This window comes from Lycorma delicatula, chromosome 9 (genome assembly GCF_047948215.1).
Source record: "Lycorma delicatula isolate Av1 chromosome 9, ASM4794821v1, whole genome shotgun sequence".
Classification (NCBI taxonomy): domain Eukaryota; kingdom Metazoa; phylum Arthropoda; class Insecta; order Hemiptera; family Fulgoridae; genus Lycorma; species Lycorma delicatula.
This window is the reverse complement of record NC_134463.1, coordinates 50,663,927-50,688,260: the sequence shown is the minus strand read 5'-3', so window position 1 is coordinate 50,688,260 and position 24,334 is coordinate 50,663,927. Positions and strand designations below refer to the sequence as shown.

General features: G+C 31.1%; 1 protein-coding gene across 3 annotated transcripts in view; it reads right to left on the bottom strand.

The window, feature by feature from the left end:
* The window catches only part of LOC142329871 (angiotensin-converting enzyme-like), a 111,303-nt gene extending 105,218 nt beyond the window's left edge, over positions 1–6,085 (bottom strand). For all 3 annotated transcript variants that reach the window (XM_075374754.1, XM_075374752.1, XM_075374753.1), the window contains exon 1: positions 5,963–6,085. In XM_075374754.1, coding sequence (XP_075230869.1) covers positions 5,963–6,055 — 93 coding nt within the window. In that variant the 5' untranslated portion in view covers positions 6,056–6,085. The remainder of the gene's footprint in view (positions 1–5,962) is intronic.
* Positions 6,086–24,334: the final 18,249 nt, after the last annotated feature.

The following is a 24,334-nucleotide window of genomic DNA, read 5'->3' as shown; positions in this document are numbered from 1 at the left end:
GTATTACGTCAGGAATTGATACGAGTAGATAAATATGATATTCTACGTACAGAGTAGCGCATGAAATGATCCAACATTTGTTTTGGCAATAATTATTTAGGTTAATAATTATTATTATGTTTTATGCTAGCAGAAGTGACACCAGTTCATCAATATTAGTTTCTACTCTTTCCGAGTGCGCTGTTTTTTAATCGTTCCAAGATTGCTGAGAAAAGAAAGACTGTTGAACAGCGCTTAAGCAATATATTGTTTTTTAATGAAACGGAAAGTGTGGTACTTACACAAAGTAGGTTTCGTACACATTTTCAAACTCGGTGGTCGCCCTCATTTAAATCAGTACGTCTACTTTTTAGGAAAAATTAAATAGTGATGGTTAAGTATTTGAGAGTAAGCGCGAACGGCCTGCCGATGTTCGTTCTCTAAAGAATGTTGAAGCTGTCAGAGCAGCGTTGCTGAGAAGCCCGGACAAATCAACAAGAAAAACAACAGCACAACTTGGGATTAATAGACCATCTGTGCAGAGAATTTTAAAAACCTATTTGCATTTGTATCAGTACGAAATAACAGTGTTGCCTAAATTAACGGTTGTCAACAAATATCAAAAGATGGCATTCGCTGAACGGGCTGCAAATTAAGACGTATTAATGAACAATGTTTGGCATTCAGGTAAGGCACATTTTTACCTATACGGAATGTTAATAAACAAAAAATATTTTTGGATTTCAAAATCTGTCACGCTTCAAGAATTACGTTACGGGCCGCTATATCAAGTCACGGGGTAATAAGGCCATTTTTTTTTTAACAGAATATGAATTGTGACGTTATCTAAGGATGCTGCGTAATAATTTTGTTCCTTAGCTTTTTGCAAAAGGATTTCAATTAGAAAACGATCGGTTCATGTAGGATACAGCCAGACCATATACAGCTAATGTTTTAGATTTTTTGCATGAAACGCAAATGTTATTTCAAACCGATTTTTTAATCGTTTTTCGTGTGGGTAGAACTGGCCCCCAAACAGTCCTGATTTGAATCCGTGTGATTAATTTCTGTGGCAATTTCTAAAAGAAAAAAAAATCCCTAAACTTCCTCGTTCAGCGTTGTAACTGATTATTGAGGCGTGCAACAAGAAACCCGAGGATATGTGTCATTGAGTAATTAACAACATAGGAGTTCGTGTTAAAAGAAGTTGCTAGACGAGATGTAAGTCATATTGTACATGATAAGCAGAACATAATCTTCAGGTATAGTAAACACGTTGTATTTTACTTTTCTATACTGCGTTTCATATAAATATTTTTTTAAATTCAAATGTTGGATAATTTTGTGCGCCATTCTATAGAGATCACTTAAAACTCCTTCGTACGTTTTAAGTACGTTTCTTCTTTCGTAAAAAGTGAACTGCTTAAGATTTTCCTGGATGGATCAAGGGAAACCGTGGTAAAATCTTGATCAGAACAGCATAAAAAAATCCATAGTTAATTATAAAATAAAAAATACTTATTAGTGAGGTCCGTATTAATTATTTAATAGATAAACACAAAATAATATTAAGGTGAATAATATTAAGATGAAGATAAAAATAACTACAAAACAACGCATATTTATGTTGACGTTGAATGAGATGAAGATAGTTCAGGACTGTATTTAACATTTTTTTAATTAGGCCATTTTTCTTAAGCAATCTTTTCCTTAAAAAATATTGTGTTAAATTATACGAAAGAGTTCTGTTTTCTACTTTGAAAGGGGTGTACAGGTAGATATGTATGTAGAGGTTCAGCAAAAATATACATTTTTAATAATTTAATTGTGATTTACCTTTACATTAGAAGAAAAGTACGTTATTATTTTCAGTCGCATAGCGAGAGAAGACGTTAAAAGTAAATTTTCTTTACTTTTGAGGTATGAGAAGTACGAAAATACCATTCACTTAAATTGGGATTTCCTTATATATTTGTAGATCTATTTTGTGACTGGAAAATCTTCAAAACTACTTCATCAATTTCATTGAAATTTAGATATAATGTATTAAGAATTTGAAGTTTTGCATGTAAATGTTTGATAAAGATTGGTTGAGTCTTTCTTGAGTTACGTTCAATTTAAGGTAAAAATAATTTGAGCGGGGCATGTTAGAAGCGTGGTTAGTTTTGATGCTGCAAGTTGGAATGTTGACGTTTCTTTATCTGCGGTATATGTTAGTAATATTAAACCAACTTAAAAATAATATTAAAACGAAATATATATAAAATTGATCTTTATGCGTTAAAATAGCTCTACAACAAAATCTGCTTTTCAAAATAAATAAAAAATAAACTTTGTTTCACAGATTTAGAGAAAATTTAATTTTTTCCATCATTTGTTTATAGTCGCGTCAACGATAATAGTCATTAGCGACTTAAATATAAACTACATGATGATAAATAATTAAACAATAAACACCAAACATTGGAACATCATCACTACATTATTTTCACTATGCACTCAGTACTCGATAAGGGATCTCACGTAAGCAAAACCGCTAAATTAAGTTCTTCATCCCACTATCACAGAGAAACCACAACATTCTTTTAATGTATTTCTTCCGGTTGAGTAAGCCCTTCACATCTGAACCCAGGTTTAATTGTTGTTGAATAGACCCGAACATTTTTTTTTTTCAACCTCCGGGTCCACCGTTAGGTATTGCTTCAGAGGATGAGATGAATGATTTGATGATTTGTAGCGTGTGTGAGAATTCCATCCCGGTCAGGCATGGCATTCTCACACACGCTACAAATCATTCATATCATCCTCTGAAGCAGTACCTAACGGTGGACCTAGAGATTAAACAAAATAAAAAAAAGACCCAAACATTGGGTAATCTATGAGTAAGTGATTTACGGACCATTTTACATTGCACGTCTAACAGTTCTGCTGATGGAAGAGCCAATTAAATGGGCGTAGGTTAAATTGGGCACACAAAGCTGCTTTGCGTGCTCAATCCTCAGCCGAGATAGGAACACTTGGTGTCTTCTGTTGTATGGGATTAAAGGTTTCTCGAAGACGTTCTCTCGGATACCATGTAAGGCCATTGAAGGACTCAGCAGCCAGAACTTATTCCACTGAGTACATAGTTTGACTTCTTGAAGTCGATTCACATATAATTCCAATCGTAGGCCATTTGTTGCCACTCTCTTGGCAGCCTTATCAGCTCGTTTGTTCCCGAGGATGCCTCAACGGCCCGAGACCCATAAGAATATCTTGTTTATTCTTGAGAGAATGTCATAGATTATTTGAACGATGGGTTCAGATCGTCTGCAGCTCAAACTCTCAAGTACACTCACAGTGTCAGTTATTATCAGGAAGCTGTCGTCACTATGAGTCACAATAATGTCGAAATTTGCAAAAAATCGATACCCAAAATTTTAATCGATCGCTATATTTTCCCGTTAAAGATATACTACTGCAGTATTGATATAGTTGGGAAAGTAATAATAAAATATAACTTTATTTGTAAGGATTATTCATTCGCCGATAGTTGTTTGTTTTTAATTTGGTAATGATTTTGAATTTAATCAAAATGTAAATAATCCATTTTACTTCCTTGTACGAAATAAAGGAAATATTGTGATCGCGAAAAATTTCTGTTTTCAGATTTCAACGGTAATATCCATTTTGGCCATCCCTGAATCCATTTTGACTAGTTTCGGCGAGACGTCAGTGCGTACGTATGTATCTCTCATAACTCAAAAAAGATTAGCCGTAGTATGTTGAAATTTTTGGATTTAGAGCTGTTGTAACATCTAGTTGTGCACCTCCTCTTTAGATTACAATAGATAGGACTATAAGTGTTCAAAAAAGCCCAAAATCCAACAAATTTGGATGTTAGACTTTTTCGTAACTGCAATAATAAGCCCTAATCAAGAGCTTTTCAATGATTTATCATAAGTGGTACTTATTTTCATTGGTTCCGGAGTTATAGCCAAATAGAATTTTAATTAATGAAATATTTGGAACTTACAAGGGGAAGGCACAAGGGGAAGGTTTGAATCCGACTTCATCTCCTTTTTTTTTAATTTAAATATATTGATTTATTAATAATTAGTAACCTCTGATTGTAAAAAAATTGTTCAATAAATAAATAATAATTCAACAATAATAATAAAAAAAAAATATCAGAAGTTTTAATGAAATAAAATTTTATGTACTTTTCATTTAAAAAAAAAAAAATGTGTATATGTAGTTTAATAGATATACAAGGAAGTTATGTGATGTCCACATCAGATTTTTAATTTGTTTTTTGAAGTCGACCTTTTTTAATTTTTTTTTATTCTTGTTTACCCATAAATTTTGATTAATCTTTCAAAAATCATTACCAGTATGAATAATAAGCCATTCTGTACAGAAACCAGTAATATAAATAAAATGAATATATCTGCATCTTGATAAACAAAAGAAAAAGGAACACAATGAAAATTGTAAATACGTTTTTACCGAGCCTAACAGGGATCATTATTAAGTGCAGAAATGCGTTGTATAGCTTCCCCTTAATTTTTCAATTAATTTTCGCGAAAACTTACTTTCAAATATCAGTTTGACAGCAGGTTATTTATTACTGCGCTATAATAATTGTACACTAAAAAATAATAATACATTTTTACGTAACGTATATTTGATGTATGAATTTTTGTTTAAAATATTTTCTTAAGTTAACGGGATGAAATATTTTTGAAAATCACCAAAGGAAATTCCTGTATAAAGTAAACAAGAATTGACGAAATAGGTATATTCGGTTGAAATAAATCTTGAATATACGATTAAAAAAAATAATATTCACCTCTAATTTGAAGTGATTTAAAATTTTTAAATGATTGTAAAATTTTGTGAAATGTTAATAGTTATGTCTGTCCTTAAATATAAGTAAATCTTGTTTGTAAAGAACATGTCAAGAATGGTTTGAATTGTTTTTACTCATCTAAATATTAATCGAAGATTGTTTTTTTTTAATATTCAATTAATTTTTCATTTATCAGGAATCAATTTGTAACAATAATATATAATTTTTGTTTATAATAACAGAAGTAATTGGTCCATTATTTATCTGGTGGGATTAAGGAAAACTGTGGGATAAACTAAATCAAAGAAGAGAAAAAAAAATTAATTAATTTGACTGAAGTGATTTTAGTTTAAATTAGTTTTAATATTTTAATCTAGGGTTCGTTAATTTATTATTCATATTTTTAGCTATATTTCTTAAGTTAATCTAAAGTATAATTATTAAAAGTAATTATGTAATAAGCTATATTAATAATTATTTGCTACTAATTATACATTTTATTAGTTAATAACAATTTAAGTTTTATCGTAAATTAAAAAAATTATTTATAATGTATGTTATGTTTAAGAAAATTAATAAAATAATTTCGAGCAAATATAAAATTAATTTTTTTTGTAAACAATTTTTTAATGATTATTTTATATATTTCAATAAATAATTCTGTGTTTATCTATTTAATATATAAATGCGAACGTTTGTGGTGGTTCTGTCCGTTTGTAACAGCATCACGCAAGAAATAACCGACCGATTGCTTTCAAATTTTCAAGATAAATTCGTGTTACCTCAGGGAGGGTTTTAAGCCATATTTCGAGGCCTTAGCCCTTTTGAGAGTTAAGATATTAAAGAAACGAAAATTAATCCTTTTACATCATTATTATATTTCTGTCACCATGGCAACAGAAATATAATGAAATAAGAGTATCTTTTTTTTTAATGAATATGTGTAAAATATTTAATATTCTCACAACCATGAGGATAACGAACGTGTCAGGATTCCAGGGGGCGGAGCCCTGACAGGCTAGTATAGTTATAAATTTATTTAATAATATAAAAAATACTTACCTTAATTAAATATAACTGAAAAATTTATTTTTAAAAAATCCTTTAAAATTATTTAATTATATTTATAAAAAATAAAATATTTTTATTTACCCTTTGCAATGAATAATCTTGTCCTAAACATGATGTAATACAGCATAAAAGCTTAACTGATATTGTTAAACAAATAATGAGGATAGGTGCCATAACTATGCATTCTGAATAAAGACCAAAACAGAACTGTTAGGGTGGTATAGTAGAGTCATGCATGGGAGCATCTCCCAACAGAGCATGGAAATATGTTTGTATTACCAACTTTAAGGAAGGAAAATACACTGAATTATTCAGTATTATTTTATTTTTATTTTTTTAAATATTTATTTCATATTCTTTTATGGATATGTGTTGTGAAATCATACTGAAGTGATTTTTTTTTAATCGCTTTGTGGTAAATTTTAGTGGGAAAAATTTAATTTAGATCTAAAATTTTATTAAATTATATAATTCAAAAAAAATCATTCTTGAAAAATTTTATATTCGCTGATAAATTTTGTTAAATTGGAAACATTGTTAGATTGGCCAGGGGTCAAGTTAGGTTTTCATAAAAAAATGTGGTACAACACGAGCAGAAAAAAACGCCTTATTATAAAATCGTATCATTCCATTCTATTCGAATTTAAATTTGTTCATTGAAAAAATTAGACTATATAATATTAACTAATGTGGTATTTTAATTCTCTAGCAATTTACCCTTTTATGCTTTAAAATAAAATACATTTGTCAGGTTGGGTCTATTTATTGAGTATTTTTTTGCCTTACAAAATTCCGGTGTACAAAAAAATAATATTGGGGTTTTAATTTGTTATAATATCTTTTGGACAAAGTGTACAGTATTGATTTAAAACTAGAATATAAGAGCAGAAAGGACAGATTCAGTTGGGTGAATGAATGACCGTAAATTGATTTTCTAACTTTCCGCTAAACAGCGCCACTAGCAAAGATGTGAAGCTTGAACAGAAAGCATTCTGTGTTTCGTACTTTGATAAATATGAATATGTAATTACAGTACAACGGGAGTTCCACAGAAAGTTTAATTTTATCCTTAAAGTGATAACACTCATCGATGGCTTAATCAATTTAAAAAACGACCAATGTCTGTGTAAAGAGAAGATACGCGATGACCAATGGTATCTAAAGAACATGTTGAACGTCCCAGGAATTTTTTCTTGTGTAGTCCTAAATATCTGTTTCGAAAGCCAGGCGCGATCTAGCAATGCCCGTAATGACAGTGTGAATTGTTTTAATAAAATAATTACATGTGCGTTTGTACTATTCACAGCTTTTATAGACTTTAAAGCCTACTGATTATGCTGTGCATGTACTTCACAATCGAAATTTTGTAATAAATTTGTGAAGATGCCGACTTTGTTGATCGTATTGTGTTCAGTAATGTGTCAATATTTCATCTTAGTGGAAATTTTAAGACACATAATGTCGATATTTGATGAGTAGAAAATCCCCACGAACTCTTATAATGGGAAAGGAACTCCGAAGAAATAATTTTTTTCTGTGCGATATCCCGACGGGAAGTTTACGGATCGTTCTTTTTGCTGACGGAAGCGTAACAGGAGTTGCTTATATTTGGATAAGCTGCGAACATGGCTCTTTCCTCAACTTTGGGATGGACCAGAGAGGTTTATTTGGCAACAAGATGATACGTCTCCTTACTATAACGAAGGAATGTGAGTAGCTAGGTAATTTTTGTACATCAGAAACTAGTAAAGCGAATATTAAGAATGACCCTCGTAATGATCGACCAGTTTCTGTGGCTGATGAGAAGCGAAAAAAGGAGATGCATGAATCAATTCAAAATAACCATCACACAACACCATTGCCATTTAGACAGGCTTATCGAAATAATCAGTAGTACACATTATTGCGAAACTGGAGTAACATCTGATCACGATTAGTGCTACGCAAACTCGTAGAAAAGAACAAACAGTTTGGATTATTATGAACAGCTTCTACAAAGTTATCGTGATGTGGGAGATGATTTACTTTTCAATATTATGGAGGAGACGAAACTCGGGTGCATATTTACGATCAAAAGTGTGAATAGAGTACTATGGTTCACCACAGTCAAAAAATTCAAGTCGCGCAAACATCTTCAAAATAATCTTTTTGACAGTGTTCTAGGATTTTAAAAATGTGAACGTAATTGAATAGCTGAAAGCCGGTTCGACTGTAAATTCTGGCGATACTTAACCATGTAAAACAATTTAGGAGATGTGTAGTTAGTTTTCAACAATCTACAGAGCTGATTATTTTGCAACACGATAGTACTCGGCCACACACATCGCTTGCAACCACTTGGGCTCTTTGAATTTTGAACATATTACTCACCGGATTTGGCGCTCAGAAATTCTTACTTTTTTCTGCAATTAAAGATGAGTAAGGGATTTGCGGAAAAGTTATCATTTAAATATTCATACGGAAGGTTACGTAAAACTTGACATAATGTTCACCAATCGGAAAATTATTAAGGGTATTCATTTCACCATGGGTAATGAACTGAAGGTCGCAGTGACTCGAGAGTCTAGGAAATATTACCAGCATTCTTCATTAATGGAATGAGAAAACTGGAAAAAATATATAGCGTTGAGAATAAATAGTGAATACTTTTAAAATTAAATGCATGTATTTTCTGTATATGAAATGTATTTTTATGCCATATTTGTTTGATTTTTGAGTTATGAACGATTGCGCATTTCACGTAAGCCATCCCTCGGTAAATAAATAAGTAATGAATTTCTTCGTTTGTATGTTGAGTATTGTTTACCTTTCTTAGCTTCATTCATTTATTATATATTGACGATTTCGGACCACTCCATTGTCAAAACTTATTGTACTAGTACTTTTAAATTTACGTTAATCTTTATATATTATTTACTCAACGCCCCTTCCTTTATTTGATGTCATGCCTTAAAGGTCGTCATGTCAAATAAAGGGAAGGGCATTGAGTAAACGTTACATAAAGATTAACATAAATTTAAAAGTATCAGTACAATAAGATTTAATAATAGAGTGGTTCCGAAACGCGTCAATATATAGTAAAAGAATGAAGCTAAGAAAGGTAAACAGTACTCAACATAGAAACTATAGCAGAAAATCTTAGCAGTAAAGATAATAGTTTTACTATTAGTAATTATCTTAACAACAATTTTAATTTTTTCGTTATATGATATGGAGTTACTTCATTGGGAGGAAATATGAGTGACTTCATGAACTTTATGTGGAGATCATAAAGATTATCCATACGCGCTATTTTGTTTTATCGTCGGGTAAAGGATTTGCGGAAAAGTTTTCATTTAAATATTCATAGGGAAGGTTACGTAAAACTTGAGATAGTGTTCACCAATCGGAAAATATCCAAAATCTGGGAATTTGATAAAATGAGTTTTAAAAGCGGTATATAGTTAATTTAATGGTTTTCGCAGAATGTACCACGACTGTGATTCAGTGGATTTGAATTATAGTTAAAAAAGAAGGGTCAACCTATAATAGTCACCAAGGGTTAAGATTGCAAGGAAGAAAAGTAATTACCAATACGGCTAACAAGCTAGATACTTTCGGAGCACGATTGGAGTAGGTTGGACTACCCCTATATTACGTCTCCCTCCGTTGGGTCATAGGTAGATATAATTCCAATTATTATTATTATTATTGCCTTGAGGTAGATAATCCTCACGTCTGGAACACAACATCTATGTTCCACGTCCAGGGCGGCAACAGCTGTACTTACGTACATTACATATAGCTGGCTAACGGGATTCCGAGTAAATTCCTCGGTTATGCTTTTTTACGTTTGACCTGTTTCCAACTTCAGGTCACTAAACGGACTGGATTTTTCGGCTACCTGCAGGAAATGGAATAATAAACGATTTTGGAAATGGACTCATACCACTTTTAGAACTGGCGATGTTGCGGGCAGGGTCAATGTTATTGTAGGTGTAACGGAGACCCTTCCGTTGTCCGCATGCCTCCTGCGATGGCAAGCATGTAGCAATGGTGCCCATGTATGTCGGTGCATGGGAGCTCTGAAAGCTTCGGTGAGTAGGAGCCTGGAGTCAATGCAGAGATTGCGCATCCGCTCTCTGCCAGGACATATGCCGGTTCCACCGGAGTACCGGATCGGACCTCCAAGGTTAGTAGCCCTGGAGTGGGGATGTACCCCGGCGGCTAGCCTTGCTACAGAAGGGATAAATGTTCATGAATATTGAACAAACTAACGTGGCAGAGGGCGCACTTAAACACCCTCGTTTAGAAACCTCCGATTCGCCACAAGCGAAGAGGAAAAAGAGCAAGGAGTCAGATAAAATCAAGAGAGATGCTGACAAAATCAGTAGGGAATTGAGAAAGTCGTTGATTGGAAACATTGCTCCCAAACCAAGATTTTTAATTATTACAAAGGAGAATGGAAACTTTCAAAAAGTTAGCCCATTTTTAATCGCAAGAAAAATAACAAATTGTGCTGGTGGTCCTGTTAAAGAAATTCGTAAAACTTTTAATGGATTAAATGTCGAAACCATCAATGACATGCAAAGCCAGAAAGTTCAGGCGTTGAAGAAGACCGGTGAATTTGCGGTTTCTGTCCAACCGCATAGCACACTTAACTCATCCAGAGGAGTTGTTGTTTGTCGCGATCTTCTTAATTGTACAGAAGAAGAAATTGTACAAGAAATGTCGAGTCAGGGAGTGACTCAGTGTCGCAGACTAACCATGCGAAGAAATGGTGAAGTTGTTCCTTCGGCCTCGCATGTTTTAACATTTAATAGGCCGAACCTTCCTGAAAAGGTACGAGCTGGCATCCATCGGCTTGATGTACGGGCATTCATTCCCCAGCCGATGAGATGTTTTAAGTGTCAACGACTCGGACATACAGCAGCTAGATGTGAAGCGCAGGAAATATGTATATGTGGAGAGAAAACACACGAGGGTGACCCATGTAAAGACCCTCCAATCTGCGTTAACTGTAAAGGGCATCACAACTGTCGTTCAAGGAACTGCCCTACATATAAATTAGAAACAGCCATTCAGGAAGTTAAAACGCTTCAGAAAGTCAGTTATCCTGAAGCGAAGAAAATTGTTAATCAGCGTACACCCACGACCATTGACTTCTTATGCAGAAGCAGCGGGTGCCCCTTCTACATCTAAAATTAATGTGGAGCAGTTGCTTAACACGATGGCACCAAGTCTTGCGACAATGAAAGAATCATTGATTCAAAGATTGAGTCGACTCATCAGAGAAAACAAAGTAAAGATGAGACGGCTCATCCCCGGACTGACGCCGTTGACATGAGATACGCACCAGCGCCGTTAAAAAAACCAGCCAAATCTGCGATCGTAAAGCCACCAACTAGCGTAAAAATTAAAAATCTTGACTTATCTGACAAAGAGAAACAGATCACTCCGTCGACTAGTCACAATCCTAAAGAAATTGTGACAAGAAAATCCGAGTCTACCGAAATGGAGGTGCAAGTTACTATCGAGAAAGTACCAGGTAAAGATGATATAAACACTGCAACAATAGAACTTCCAAAAGCTCAAAGAACAGCTTCAGTGAGAGCATCTATTTCAGCTGGACCCAGCACTGCAATAGAGATAGAATCCAGCTCATCAGCCGCGGAAAGTGCATCGCTTGCTAGTTTAGATTCAATAGCAACGATGCTAACTGCACCAACGAAGTTTTTGTTTCCTGACGTCAGCCGCAGAACGTCACTGGCATCGGAAAGAAAGGAAGAAGATGCCATGTCTGAGGCCTCAGATACGCTGTCATCAGAGGTTGAGGCCGTTAGAAGAATGGAGAAACGGTGCAAGAAAGGATGGCCGAAAGAAAGCCTAGGAAGTAATTTTTTTGGATTCGAAGTTATAGAAAAATGTAATTTTTACCTTTTTTGATTCATGAGAATGTGAATCACTGAACCTTTTTTTATTTTTTTTTTTTGAAGTGGGATGGGGCTAATGACCAAAGTAGTCGATGCCCCTAAAAACCTCAAAAAAAAAAAAATTATTATATTATTATTAAACATTTTTTTGTTGAATAATTTTATGTTGATAAATCATTTTTAAATCGTTCATGTATTATTGTAATTACGTAACTGGAGACATAAAAGAATTAACAGGTTAACTATATTTGTTTTTGGGGGGGATTTTGTTGTAGATGTGGAATTATTTTAAAGGTTTCTCAAGTTATTTATTTGTAAAAATTATTAGTATTTTTTTATTAAATTATTTCTTTCTGTTTAAGTTACTTCAGAATTTTCTTTTCAAAAAAAAATTTTGGTTTGGAAAAATCATAGAAAATTTAAAGTAATCAAAGAACATTAGTTTAGGCTACATTTTCATTTTTACGTTTTGATGAATTATTTAATTAAAAAGAAGCGGTTGACCTAATTTTAATGGATTTATTGTTTTGATTCTATATGACAGAAATCGGTTATTAGATTGGTCCGTCAGGACGCCTACGGGTATAATCGTGTTTATGCATTAGGCCAATAAATTTTAAGTGTCTGGTGATTGGTTGAAAGGGTATCTAATGTCACTTTATTAATATTACCGAATCAATTACATTTTTATTTATTTATTAAGTTATGTTATTACAGTCATTTAGTATTATCAATATTTATTAACATTTTTAATTATTATTGGACGATTTGAAAATTGTATTATATAATTTCTTATCTTTAATAATATAGATTAAAACTAATTTAATTAAATAAAAACTAAAAAAATATATAATATTAATAACCCGTTTAAAATGGCAATTAGTTTAAATTTATAGTTTCAAACGCGCAGTTGTTGGGATTCAGGATAAATAAATGATACATACTTCAATGTTAGTATATTAAAAAAAAATTGATTTTTAAGTTTTATCTGTAATCCAGTGGTTTCCAAACGTTTTTGTTTCTTGATGTTACTATTGAATTCAGATTTTCCCTAGGAGTATGTAAAATTCTAAAAAGTACACTTTACGAAATAACCAAAAATTGTTTGCAAGGGTTTGATAAAAAATAATTAAATACATTTTAGATTACAAAAAAAAAATGTATAATTGAGCCAACATTGAATTAAAATTGAGTAATATTTTCTGTAAGAAAATTGCGGATTAGATACATTTTTAAAACTAAGGAAATTGTGTTTAAACTTTTTTATGACTTGATATTAATAAATTGGGAGTACATTGTATATATTTTTATTTTTTAAAACAGAATGTCGATGAATATTTCGAGGAGATTAAATAAGTATTCGTATCTTGTTTTTATACACGGCCTTCAGTCACAAAATTAACTAAACCTGGTTTTCTTCGGTACATGGTACGCCGACCTCTTTTTAGCATTTTGCTGCAAAGTGTTCTTCTCTCTTATCTTTAAAATATCTTCATTTTTAATCTTTTTATTTACCTACATAATTTTCAGCATCATAATGTTAGATTGTTTTTCACCTTTTCATTTATGCGTGCTTTATTGTAGCAAAGCGCTGCATTCGTACAAATATTTTCAAAAATTTATTTCTTAATTCTTAGATCTATATTTGGTGTTAGCAAATTTTGATACTGTTTAAAAACACTGTTTTTTCTAATCAGCTCTTGATGTCTGCAATACTTTGTCAGATTTTGTTTTGTAGTAACTTTACTCCCTAAATAAGAAAATTCTAATGTATAATGTTCTTAATTATTTTTTCACATTTCATTATCTTTGTTTTACTCTTATTTATTTTAAAATTTATTTTTTTCCAGTAATAATCTATGCCATCCAGAATTTCTTTTTTAACTCTAAATGAAATTCATTTTTTAGTTATTCTATTTTTTTTTCTTTCTCCTTGTGTAGTTTACTTCTCTCTCAAATTTGTCTTTCAATTCCTGATTTGGTTCTTTTTTATACAGTTGAAAAGCAGTGGAGATAAACTACTGTACACTCTTAGTCTTTCTGAATCAGTTTGCCTTTCTTCATATTTTCTCTTATCACTGCTACATGATTTTTTGTACAGATTTTCTATAGCCTTCTTTTCTTAGATTTCAGTCAACATATTTTTAAAAACGTTAAACATTTTTTTTTTTTGTACTATGTTATCAAATGCCTTTTTTTATTTAAAAATTCCACGTACAAAACTTTATTCTCTTATTAATTCTGCCTTCTAAAATTGCCATTACTTAATAAAATTTACTTTTTGTTTGTTGGCTTTTCTACCCAGCGTTCAATTATTAGTACCACAGATAAGACTCAACTTGTCTGTGTCTTTTTTAAAAATAAAACTGAAGTTACATGCCAAGCAAGATTTTTAGCCCACCGGGTTGGTCTAGTAGTGAACGCGTCTTCGCAAATCAGCTGATTTCAAAGTCGAGAGTTCCAACGTTCGAATCCTAGTAAACTTTTATACCGTTTTGAATACTAGATCGTGGATACCGATGTTCTTTGGTGGTTGGTTTCAATTAACCACACATCTCAGAAATGGTCGATCTGAGACTGTACAAGACTACACTTCACTTACAATCATACATATCATCCTCATTCATCCTCTAATGTAATACCTGACGGTGATTCCCGGAGGCTAAACAGGGAAAAAATTAAGATTGTTATATTATTTGCTGATAGAATTAATAATATTATAGCTCTTTCACAACTCATTTAAAGAGTATATTGTTTTCTGAAACTCATCTTCAAGATCCTTAACGAAGTATTATTCACATTTAATGAAAATAGGAAAGTATTTGAATAATTTTATTATTATTCAAGAACAATGCGTAATGAAGTTTAAGGCATATTATAAAAATATCGAGTGACCAACCTAAAACCGAACCGAACTGACTCGATCTGCACTTATATGAGGTCATCTTTAACGCTGCTACCGCTGCTCCTGCTATTAGTTATACATGTTAATATTCTCGTCTGTTGTTTTCAGTTGTAAACTGTGCATACATGTTCAGTTTAGTTTCGTTCTTTCCAGTTCTGTTTTTTTAAAGTGCCTTATTCGATTTAAGATTCTATAGTAGACACTATCTGCTCTTGGATCCTTTCAAGAAGCGCGTCAAATACTTGCGAAGAAATTTCATAAAGCCAGTATCCCAGCAAAGAGTAGCATATACGATTTGGGTAAAATATGAAAATATGGCGTTCAACAAGACGGTTTGAAACACGAAACTAAATAGAAAACCTTCCGTTAGAACTCCAGAAGCCGTAGCCGATAACTAAACAAGAATTTCTCCCAGTCTAAAAAATCTATACACAAGTTACAAAAAAAAAAAAAAAATAGTGTAAAATATATAGCTTGCTGTAAGATTTTTCACGATTTAATTTTGAAATCAGGTCGATTAATAACTGTGCCACAACCTAAAAAAATAAATAAACAGAAATTTAATTCTTGGGAATGGCTTCTTAAAAACTTTGTCGATGGACAGATAGACCCGATCCTGCATTTCAAGTCAGGTGAGCCCAGTTTCATTTATTTGGGCACGTTAATTCGAACACCATCACCATGGATCGCTGAAAATCTTCACCGGATATTTGAGGATCCACTTCACGATGAGAAAATGGGGTATGGTGGTGTACTGTTTTTGGTAATCATACGGTTAGCCCATATTTTTTGCCGGACTGACGGTATAATTTTAGAAGAATTCGCTCAGTTAACAAATGGGTGAAAAAGAAGTACGGCTTCTTCCAAGAAGACTGTTCAATGTGTTAAACATCAAACCGCCTACTAGCACGGATTTTACAGTTCATCCGATTTTTACAGAACGAAGTGTCGCAGAGGTCGATGACTTCTACGTTCCTTAGATTTGGCTATTTGCGATTTTTTCCTTTAGGGTTATTTGAAGGATAGTTTTTGAATCAAATCGTTACACTATTTGTGATCTGATTCAACATGAAATTGACGGCAGTGACAACGTTTTCACTCAGATGACAATCAGTATGATCACTCCAATACAAAAGTTCATCGCTGAGCAAAACATCAAATATCTTTTATAAAAATATGTAAACTTTTGCTAATATAATTACAGAACTTAAGAAAAGATAGAACTTAAGATTACAGAACTTAATTACAGATTTAACAAAAAGGCGGGAAAAGAATAAAAATGGTAAATGATTTAAAAGAAAATTGGAGTTATCAGAATCAAAAAGTTTAGCTTGGAATAAAGATAAATGGAAACGTAATTGGTACGTAAATTGGACCTCCCCCAGTAGACAGCTCCCTCTCTGAGTTATGGATACGTAGTAAGAAAGACTAAAGTATATTTTTTAATCATTCTTCGAGAACGCATAATATTATTTATGATTCTGACCAAAAAGTAAATAAATACATTAAAAAATTCTAATTTGACAGCGCTTGGTTTTAAGGAACACGGTATGTTTGGGTAGAAACATTGCCAGAGGTAAAATGAAGAGGTGTTTCGTATTGTATTTTTTTTGTTCAAACATACACAAAACTCACTAAATTTTATTATGTTTCATATAACTCTGCATCGATTATACACAATAATAGTTTGTAGTTTGTAGATTTAACAAAATCATAAAATAGCTGCAACTTTCAACGTGAATCATATACGTGATGTACTTGTTTTTGCATAATTATTCTGAACATTTGAAAATCAACTATTCCATCACATCATTCGATCAGTACTTTTATTTATTTTTTTAATGTATATTTTAATATATGTAATCTACACACTTTTATAGGTGTAATAATTATAGTTACAAGGGAGGAAGTGTTGAATCTAGGAAAGATAATCATGTGCAAGGTTTTTTAGGACAGGCAGCTAAGCGCGTCTCCTGCACGTGATGTGTTCAACATTGCAATTGTTTTGACACGACTGTGACCTGCACAAATCACAAAGTAAAAACATACCGACATCGACTATCCATTATTCATTACCATTTTTTGACTATATCGTGAAATAATTATCTCAAAATTGTTTAATTCAATTACATTTGTTACACGCGCTCTCTCGCGTGCACACACATATAAAATAGTTCAATTTAAACTTTCATTGTTAATAAAATTTGAAATGATTAAGAGGTAATATAACTCGCAAGCCTCCAAAAAATTAATACTTTAAAACAAAATGACAATAAACAACGTTTTTGGCATTCATTTTTTTTTTTTGCGGTAGTCGTAGAAACGAAAATCCAGTTGATAATTTATTAAAATCAATATTTTTTGATTGATTTATTTAAATCAATATTTATTTTTAACGAATCAATTCTTGCTTGAGAAAAATTAAACAAGCAATTAGAATGATAATTAAAAAATAACCTTTACACAATTCAGAAATAATTGCTACAATTTTCAAGTTGGATAATGTAATTGTCATTGTTTTATTCAGTACGGTCATGGAAAAAATAATGTAATTCATAAAAAATGAATTGTGTCCCCTGAAATTATTAAATGTGCATTAGATTAACAAAGTCATTATTAATGACGCGGCGGCGGTGCTACAGATTACTTTCCAGCCGACCCGGCATGCTTGTTCGTACCAAATTGTGTCCACTCAGTATTCTGATTAACTTCTTAAAGGAGATAGACTGGTACAAAGGACATTGTATTTGTCCTTCTTTAAAAAAATATAAGCAAGCATATTCTAGGAGTTACTATAAAATTTAAGTAAATCCACCAGCCGAGACTAGAAATTTGAAAAAAAAATGGCTGTAATCAAATATTTTAAATGAGTAGCTGTAAAACAAAGGGTCAAATGAAGCACAAAATCTTTTAACAATTATAAATTGTTAAAAGTACATTAAATCTGGTTAAAACGTTAACGTTAATGATTGAAACGTCATTTGATCATAAGAATCAAATCGGACACAAAACTGTTTTACTGAAAATTTTGATTTTTTCGCATTTGTGCTTTAAATACTGAATAACTACGTTAATCTTTAAAGACTCTATGACGTATTTGAAATAAAAATTTGACAAAGGCAGGAATGTTAAACAATTCTTTTCTGGCCGTTATGGATAAAACCAGTAAAATTAACATTTAATAGCAAAATTGTTTTTATAATTTTTTAATAACTGCTTTTTAATATGGGTAATATTTAAGCGTGCATTATTTAATCACTCTGATCATTAAATTCACTATTATATATAATAACACATTTTGTACGTTTTTTTTTTTCACCGCGGATAGGCCTTCAAGGAGCATGCAAATATTATTTCATGTAGTTTCTTTTTTTCTTCAGAAGTTCTTCATTCTTTCGTACTGTTTAGCTCTTTTTTCTTAAGTCCATTCTCCTCTGTTGAGTTTTTCTTTTCATCTCCAGAAATCTTTAATTTAAAAATTTTCTTTCTGTATTCTTTTTGATCTAAACAGTCACTTCCTGTAATACTGAAGTTTTTAAATTCTTTTATTTGTATCAATCTTGTGTAATTTGTAATGTATTCACTTTGATCTTTAGAATTTCAGAGCTCATTGAAAATCTAATTGTTTAGCCTTGATTTTTTCATTCCGACCATGTATCCATAGAATTTTAGAAGTCGTTTTCTTATTGTTACATCCAGGTCTTCAATTTGTATCGTATGATCTCAGTGTTCTTCTTGTGTTCTTGGACCACAAATCCTTCTTAAAATTCTTTTTTCAATCTTGAATAGATTTTCTATTTCAGTTATATTTGTAATTTCCATACCATACAAGATTACCGGTCTTAAAACTGTACTATAATGCCTTAATTTGCATTTATAGAAAGGTTCTTTTTATTGTAAATATTTTTTGAGTAAACGTTTAGTTGTTCTAATTTGTGTTTGTTAGTCTCAATCACTAGTTTATCTGTTCTGTTTCTACTAATTACTTCTACAAGATATATTTAAAATGATCCATGATCTTAATTTTGCCATACTTTATTTCTATTGTCTTTTGGGGATATTTACAGGCACTTGTCATTTCTGTCTTTGAAAAAGACTGCAAGCCTATTTTTCAGCTACCTTTCAATTGGTTAATTTGGTTGACTTTGTCATCGCCAAAAGCTAACACTCAATCTTGACGTTCTGATTTTTTCTTCCTTTTTTTTGCACTTGAGTCATTAATTTTCTAGAAGGTTTTCATAGCTTTATATAAAACCAATTTGAAAAGTATCGGTGAACCATCTCCTTGGCTTAGTGCTGTTTATATTTGGAATGGTTTGCTGATTTCACCTAGAAACTTAACTTTATATACAGTGTTGGTTAAAGTGAATTTGATTAAATTTATGGTTTTTGGTCAACTTTGTATTCTTTTAATGTGTCAAATATGGTTTTTTTTTAATTTATTGAATCGTAAGCTTTTTGAAAATCAATGAATGAAATAAAGATGTCTTTTGGCCTTGTGTTGTATTATTTCAATATCATTTTTAGGCTAAGAATTTTTTCTGCATAAGATCTACTTCTTCTGAGTCCACCTTGATATTTGCCAAACTTTGAGTCGATCTGTGTCTTCTATTTTTTTCAGACTAGAAGCGTTTCTTTAATTACATTTTTACATTCTTCGTTCCACCAATTTCACATTTTTTGTGAAATTTTATTGGAGCAATTTCTTGGGTGGATTTAATTAAATTTTGAGTGACATCTTTCCAAATTTTAGGTGTGTTTAATTTATTTTGAAATTCTCTTCCTTTCATTTAAAAGGGCTTTTCTGTTTTTAATTTTGGGATTTTGACATTAAGAGTTATTTCTCTTTTTATAAGGGATGAAATTCATCTTGATTTGAGAGAGATAGTGATCTGAGATTATATTTATGGTTTTTCTGACCTTGACATTTTGAATCTCTGTTGGCAATTTTGAGAGGTGGCTACATGATCAAGTTGAAATTCATCAAGCATTGGATTTGGGGAAAACCAAGTTATTTTTTTGCTTGGCTTGGCTTTAAAATGTGTTGACACGATTTTTTAGTTTAGGTGTTCACTGAGTTTGAGTCATGTTTTTTCTATCATTGCAACTTTGAATGCTTATAACTCGATAATGAAGGCACTAACAGAAAAACAGGTTTCATCATTGTTTATCTCGTAAAATTTTAAATCAAATTCATTTGTCATATGTCACCTTCTTATCTAAAAAAATAAGTTTGATTCAAGGTGGCGGACAAAAATTAAAAACCCACCAAAATGCACTTTTTTAATTATGTAAAATTCCATTTCTTTCTTCATTTAGATACCTCTCAGATATGCAATATAAATTTGTTTCCATACTTAAGTATCACCCAGTATATATATATTATCTTTATTAATCTCTTGGGTTAACCAATCAACTATACAAACTTATAAATTAAATTCTAGTATGCAATAAAATTTTGTATGATGTGTGTATGAATGTGTAAACTTAGAAATTCTGGAAGCTTAGAGAATTCTGAGTGAAACGAAGTGAATTTAATTTATAAGTTTATATAGTTGATTGGTTAACCAAGAGATTAATAAAGATAATAAATATTTTTAAGTAAAATATATCTTGTTATTATATTTAATTCTATCCAATTAAGAGAAAAATAAACTTAAATAAATTACATTTAAGTTTACATTCATATATATATATATATATATATATATATTGTGTATTGCACTTTGTAAAATTTTATTCATCTGAATTTTAATTACAGTTTAAAATAAAGATAATATTGGAGATGTATTAAATAAACGAATTAAAAAAATAAATAAATAAAAAATAAATTACCACGTACAGTTTGTTGTTTTTATATCAGAATGTTACATTCACCATACATTTTATTTGTATCAAGGTTCATGATACATTACATCTATTGTAAATACATCATGTGATTTGGAATCCATTTTAGTTACTACATCAGAAAAATAAACTTTTGTAGGTTTGTTATGGTACCCACCGGGTTGGTCTAGTGGTTAACGCGTCTTCCCAAATCAGCTGATTTGGAAGTCGAGAGTTACAGCGTTCAAGTCCTAGTAAAGCCAGATATTTTTACGTGGATTTGAATACTAGATCGTGGATACCGGTGTTCTTTGGTGGTTGGGTTTCAATTAATCACACATCTCAGGAATGGTCGAACTGAGAATGTACAAGACTACACTTCATTTACACTCATACATATCATCCTCTGAAGAATTATCTAAACGGTAGTTGCCGGAGGCTAATCAGGAAAAAGAAAGAAAGGTTTGTTATGGTAAATTATAATCGGTTCTGTATACCAGATTCCCTCCAATAATGTTTTAGTGTTATCTATTTTATATCATATTTTAGTTAATTATACATATCAGGCTCCATTTCTTTATGCGTAATTTTGTAATTTTTAATATTAGATATTTATTATGCTTATTTATATTATTGTATAAAGTATGTCATCTCTTGGGGCTCCCTCAAAAAGTCAGAACAAGTTTTTAAGTTATAAAAATGGACTGTCAGATAACCTGGCACCCATAAGTATGAATCCTTGCTAAAAAGAATGGTCATTTAATCTAAAAAAAAAAATCTGCAAGAAGAGCAGTGAAAAATTTGTCTATGAATTAAAAAAAAAAAAAATAATAGAAACAGGAATTTTTTTAAAAGTATTCATAAAAAATAAAAATATCCACCTTTACCAAACGAGACAATGGAACTGTTTTCATATAACTCAACATAAAATTTCAGTTTACAAGGAAGAGCCTTATTATGCTATATTTGCCATTTCTTAAAAATTGTTGAACCATTTGAAAAATCTTCCCACCAATTTATTTAAAATACAACAAAAAAATTGTCTTTTATGGGAATAATATTATTCTTTTGATAAATTTTTAAATAATTCTTATTAAAAACAGAAAACTCACTTTACCTGCATTCCATTCAACATGTAAGTTACACAAATATGTGCTGAATGTAATTTTCAATAGTGGCTTCTTAATTATGAATTTCTGTATAGTAATTTCTTATATTTATATTAATATCATTGCGTAAGTTATAGTTTTTATTTTGAAGATTTTTTTTGTGTTTGATAGGAAATGTGTTACAGTGAAACCAGTGATTACAGACACTTCACACCTACAAATAACCATTTTTTAATGACGGTTTTTTTAATGAAAAAGTTTTATCTAATTTATGATGAATCTGCAATCTTTGCTAAAAAGAATAGCCATTTAATCTTTAAAAAAAATCTGCAAAAAGAACAATGAAAAATTTGTCAACAAAAATATTTGTCTATGAATTTAAAAAAAAATACAAACAAGAATTTTGTAAATATCAAGTGATTATTTTTATGTTTTATATTTTTTAAATATGTTATTTTCATATGAGAAAATAAAATAGAAATTAAAAAAATAGTAATTAAAGTTTTCAAGATGAATTACTTTGAAGTGAATCAATATTATTACTAAAAAAAAAGTAATAGAATTTTTCTGGTAGTTATAATGAAAAAATATAAGTTCCTTTGTTTTTTTTTTGTTTTGGGATATTTATTTTACTAATCTAACTGAGAATCTTCATTATAATTATTTTATAATCTTTTTTGCATTAAGATTTTCTTTTGAAAAAGAATTCTCTGATAATTTTTAGATAATTTTAGAATCAATAAAAAACCAAATGTGTCTTTAGGGTTTACTACTCCCTTTACCCTCCAACTTCATAAACTCTTGAGAGATTTGCCCCTTTGCAGAAAATGATATATTTTATTAAATAATATTATGAATCGAAAAATGCTCAAAAATTGTTTACAATATATAAATCTTAAAACAGATGTGTAATTCAATTGTGTATTTGTTTTGAAAGTACATTTTGATTGTTTGAGACAATACTTAGTTGAATTTTAATTGATAATTTGTACCTATGATAGTAACTGTCAATCAAAATAAATAATTTTGTTTGACAGTTACTATCATTAATTAATATATTTAGTTGTCTAACAATGAGTGAAGAGTACATCACAGGCATTCCATTATGGACAGTGGTTGAATGCAGGAAATTGTTCAATGAGTTATTAGTAAAGTAGTCAGTATTTTATTCATTCATAAAGTGTAGGGTAGTTCTATTGTAAACAGTAAACAATAAATATTTGGAGAAATTGAATGGTATGAACTTTAAACTTTTCTAGTGTTATCTTGTTTATTTAACATTAGGTATTTAATTATTGACCATTAATATGTTTTTCATATAGCAATGATGATAGCCTTCCTTGGTAAAATATTCTGGAGGTAAACTAGTCCCCCGTTCGGATCTCCGTGTGGGAACTACTAAGGAAGGGGTCACCAGAAAATTAAAAAATAACATTCTACGAGTTGGAGCGTGGAATTTTAGAAGTTTAAAAAAGATTGGTAGGTTAGAAAATTTAAAGAGGGAAATGGATAGGATAAATGTAGATGTAGTAGGAATTAGTGAGGTTCGGTGGGAAGAGGAAAACGACTTTTGGTCAAGTGATTTTAGAATAATTAACTCAGCTTCAAATAATGGGCAGGCAGGAGTAGGTTTCGTAATGAACAAGAAGATAGAAAAGAGAGTAGAGTATTTCAAAATGCATAGCAACAGAATCATTGTAATAAGGATAAAATCAAAACCTAAACCGACAACGATTGTTAACATCTACATGCCTACAAGTGCCCATGATGATGAGGTAGAATGTGTATACGAAGAAATTGATGAAAATTTAATAATAGTTGGAGATTGGAATGCAAGCACTGGAAAAGGCAATGAAGGAAATATGGCGAAATATACAGGCTGGGCAAAAGGAATGGAAGAGGGGACCGACTTATAGAGTTTTGCACAAAGTATAATTTAGTAATTGCCAACACCCAGTTTAAAAATCATAATAGAAGAATGTACACTTGGAAAAAGCCAGGCAATACTGCAAGGTATCAGATAGGTTATATCATGGTTAGGCAAAGATTGAGAAATCAACTCATTGACTGCAAAACTTACCCTGAAGCAGACATTGATAGCGACCATAATTTAGTGTTAATGAAATGTAGATTGGGGTTTAAAAACCTGAAGAAAAGGTGTCAGATGAATCGGTGGAATTTAGAGAAGCTTGAGGAAGAGGAAGTAAAGAAGATTTTTGAAGAGGACATTGCAAGAGGTCTGAGTAAAAAAGATAAGGTAGAAAATGTAGAAGAAGAATGGGAGAATGTTAAAAAGGAAATTCTTAAATCAGCAGAAGCAAACTTAGGCGGAACAAAGAGAACTGGTAGAAAACCTTGGGTTTCAGACGATATATTGCAACTGATGGATGAACGTAGAAAATATAAGAATGCTAGTGATGAAGAAAGTAAAAGAAACTATCAACAATTAAGAAATACTATAAACAGGAAATGCAAACTAGCAAAAGAAGAGTGGGTTAAAAAAAAGTGTTCAGAAGTGGAAAGAAAAAAGAACATTGGTAAAATAGACAGAGCATACAGGAAAGTTAAGCAAAATTTTGGGGTACATAAATTAAAATCCAATAAGGTGTTAAACAAAGATGGTACACCGATTTATAATATGAAAGGTAAATTCGATAGGTGGGTGGAATATATTGAAGTGTTATACAGAGGAAATTAATTA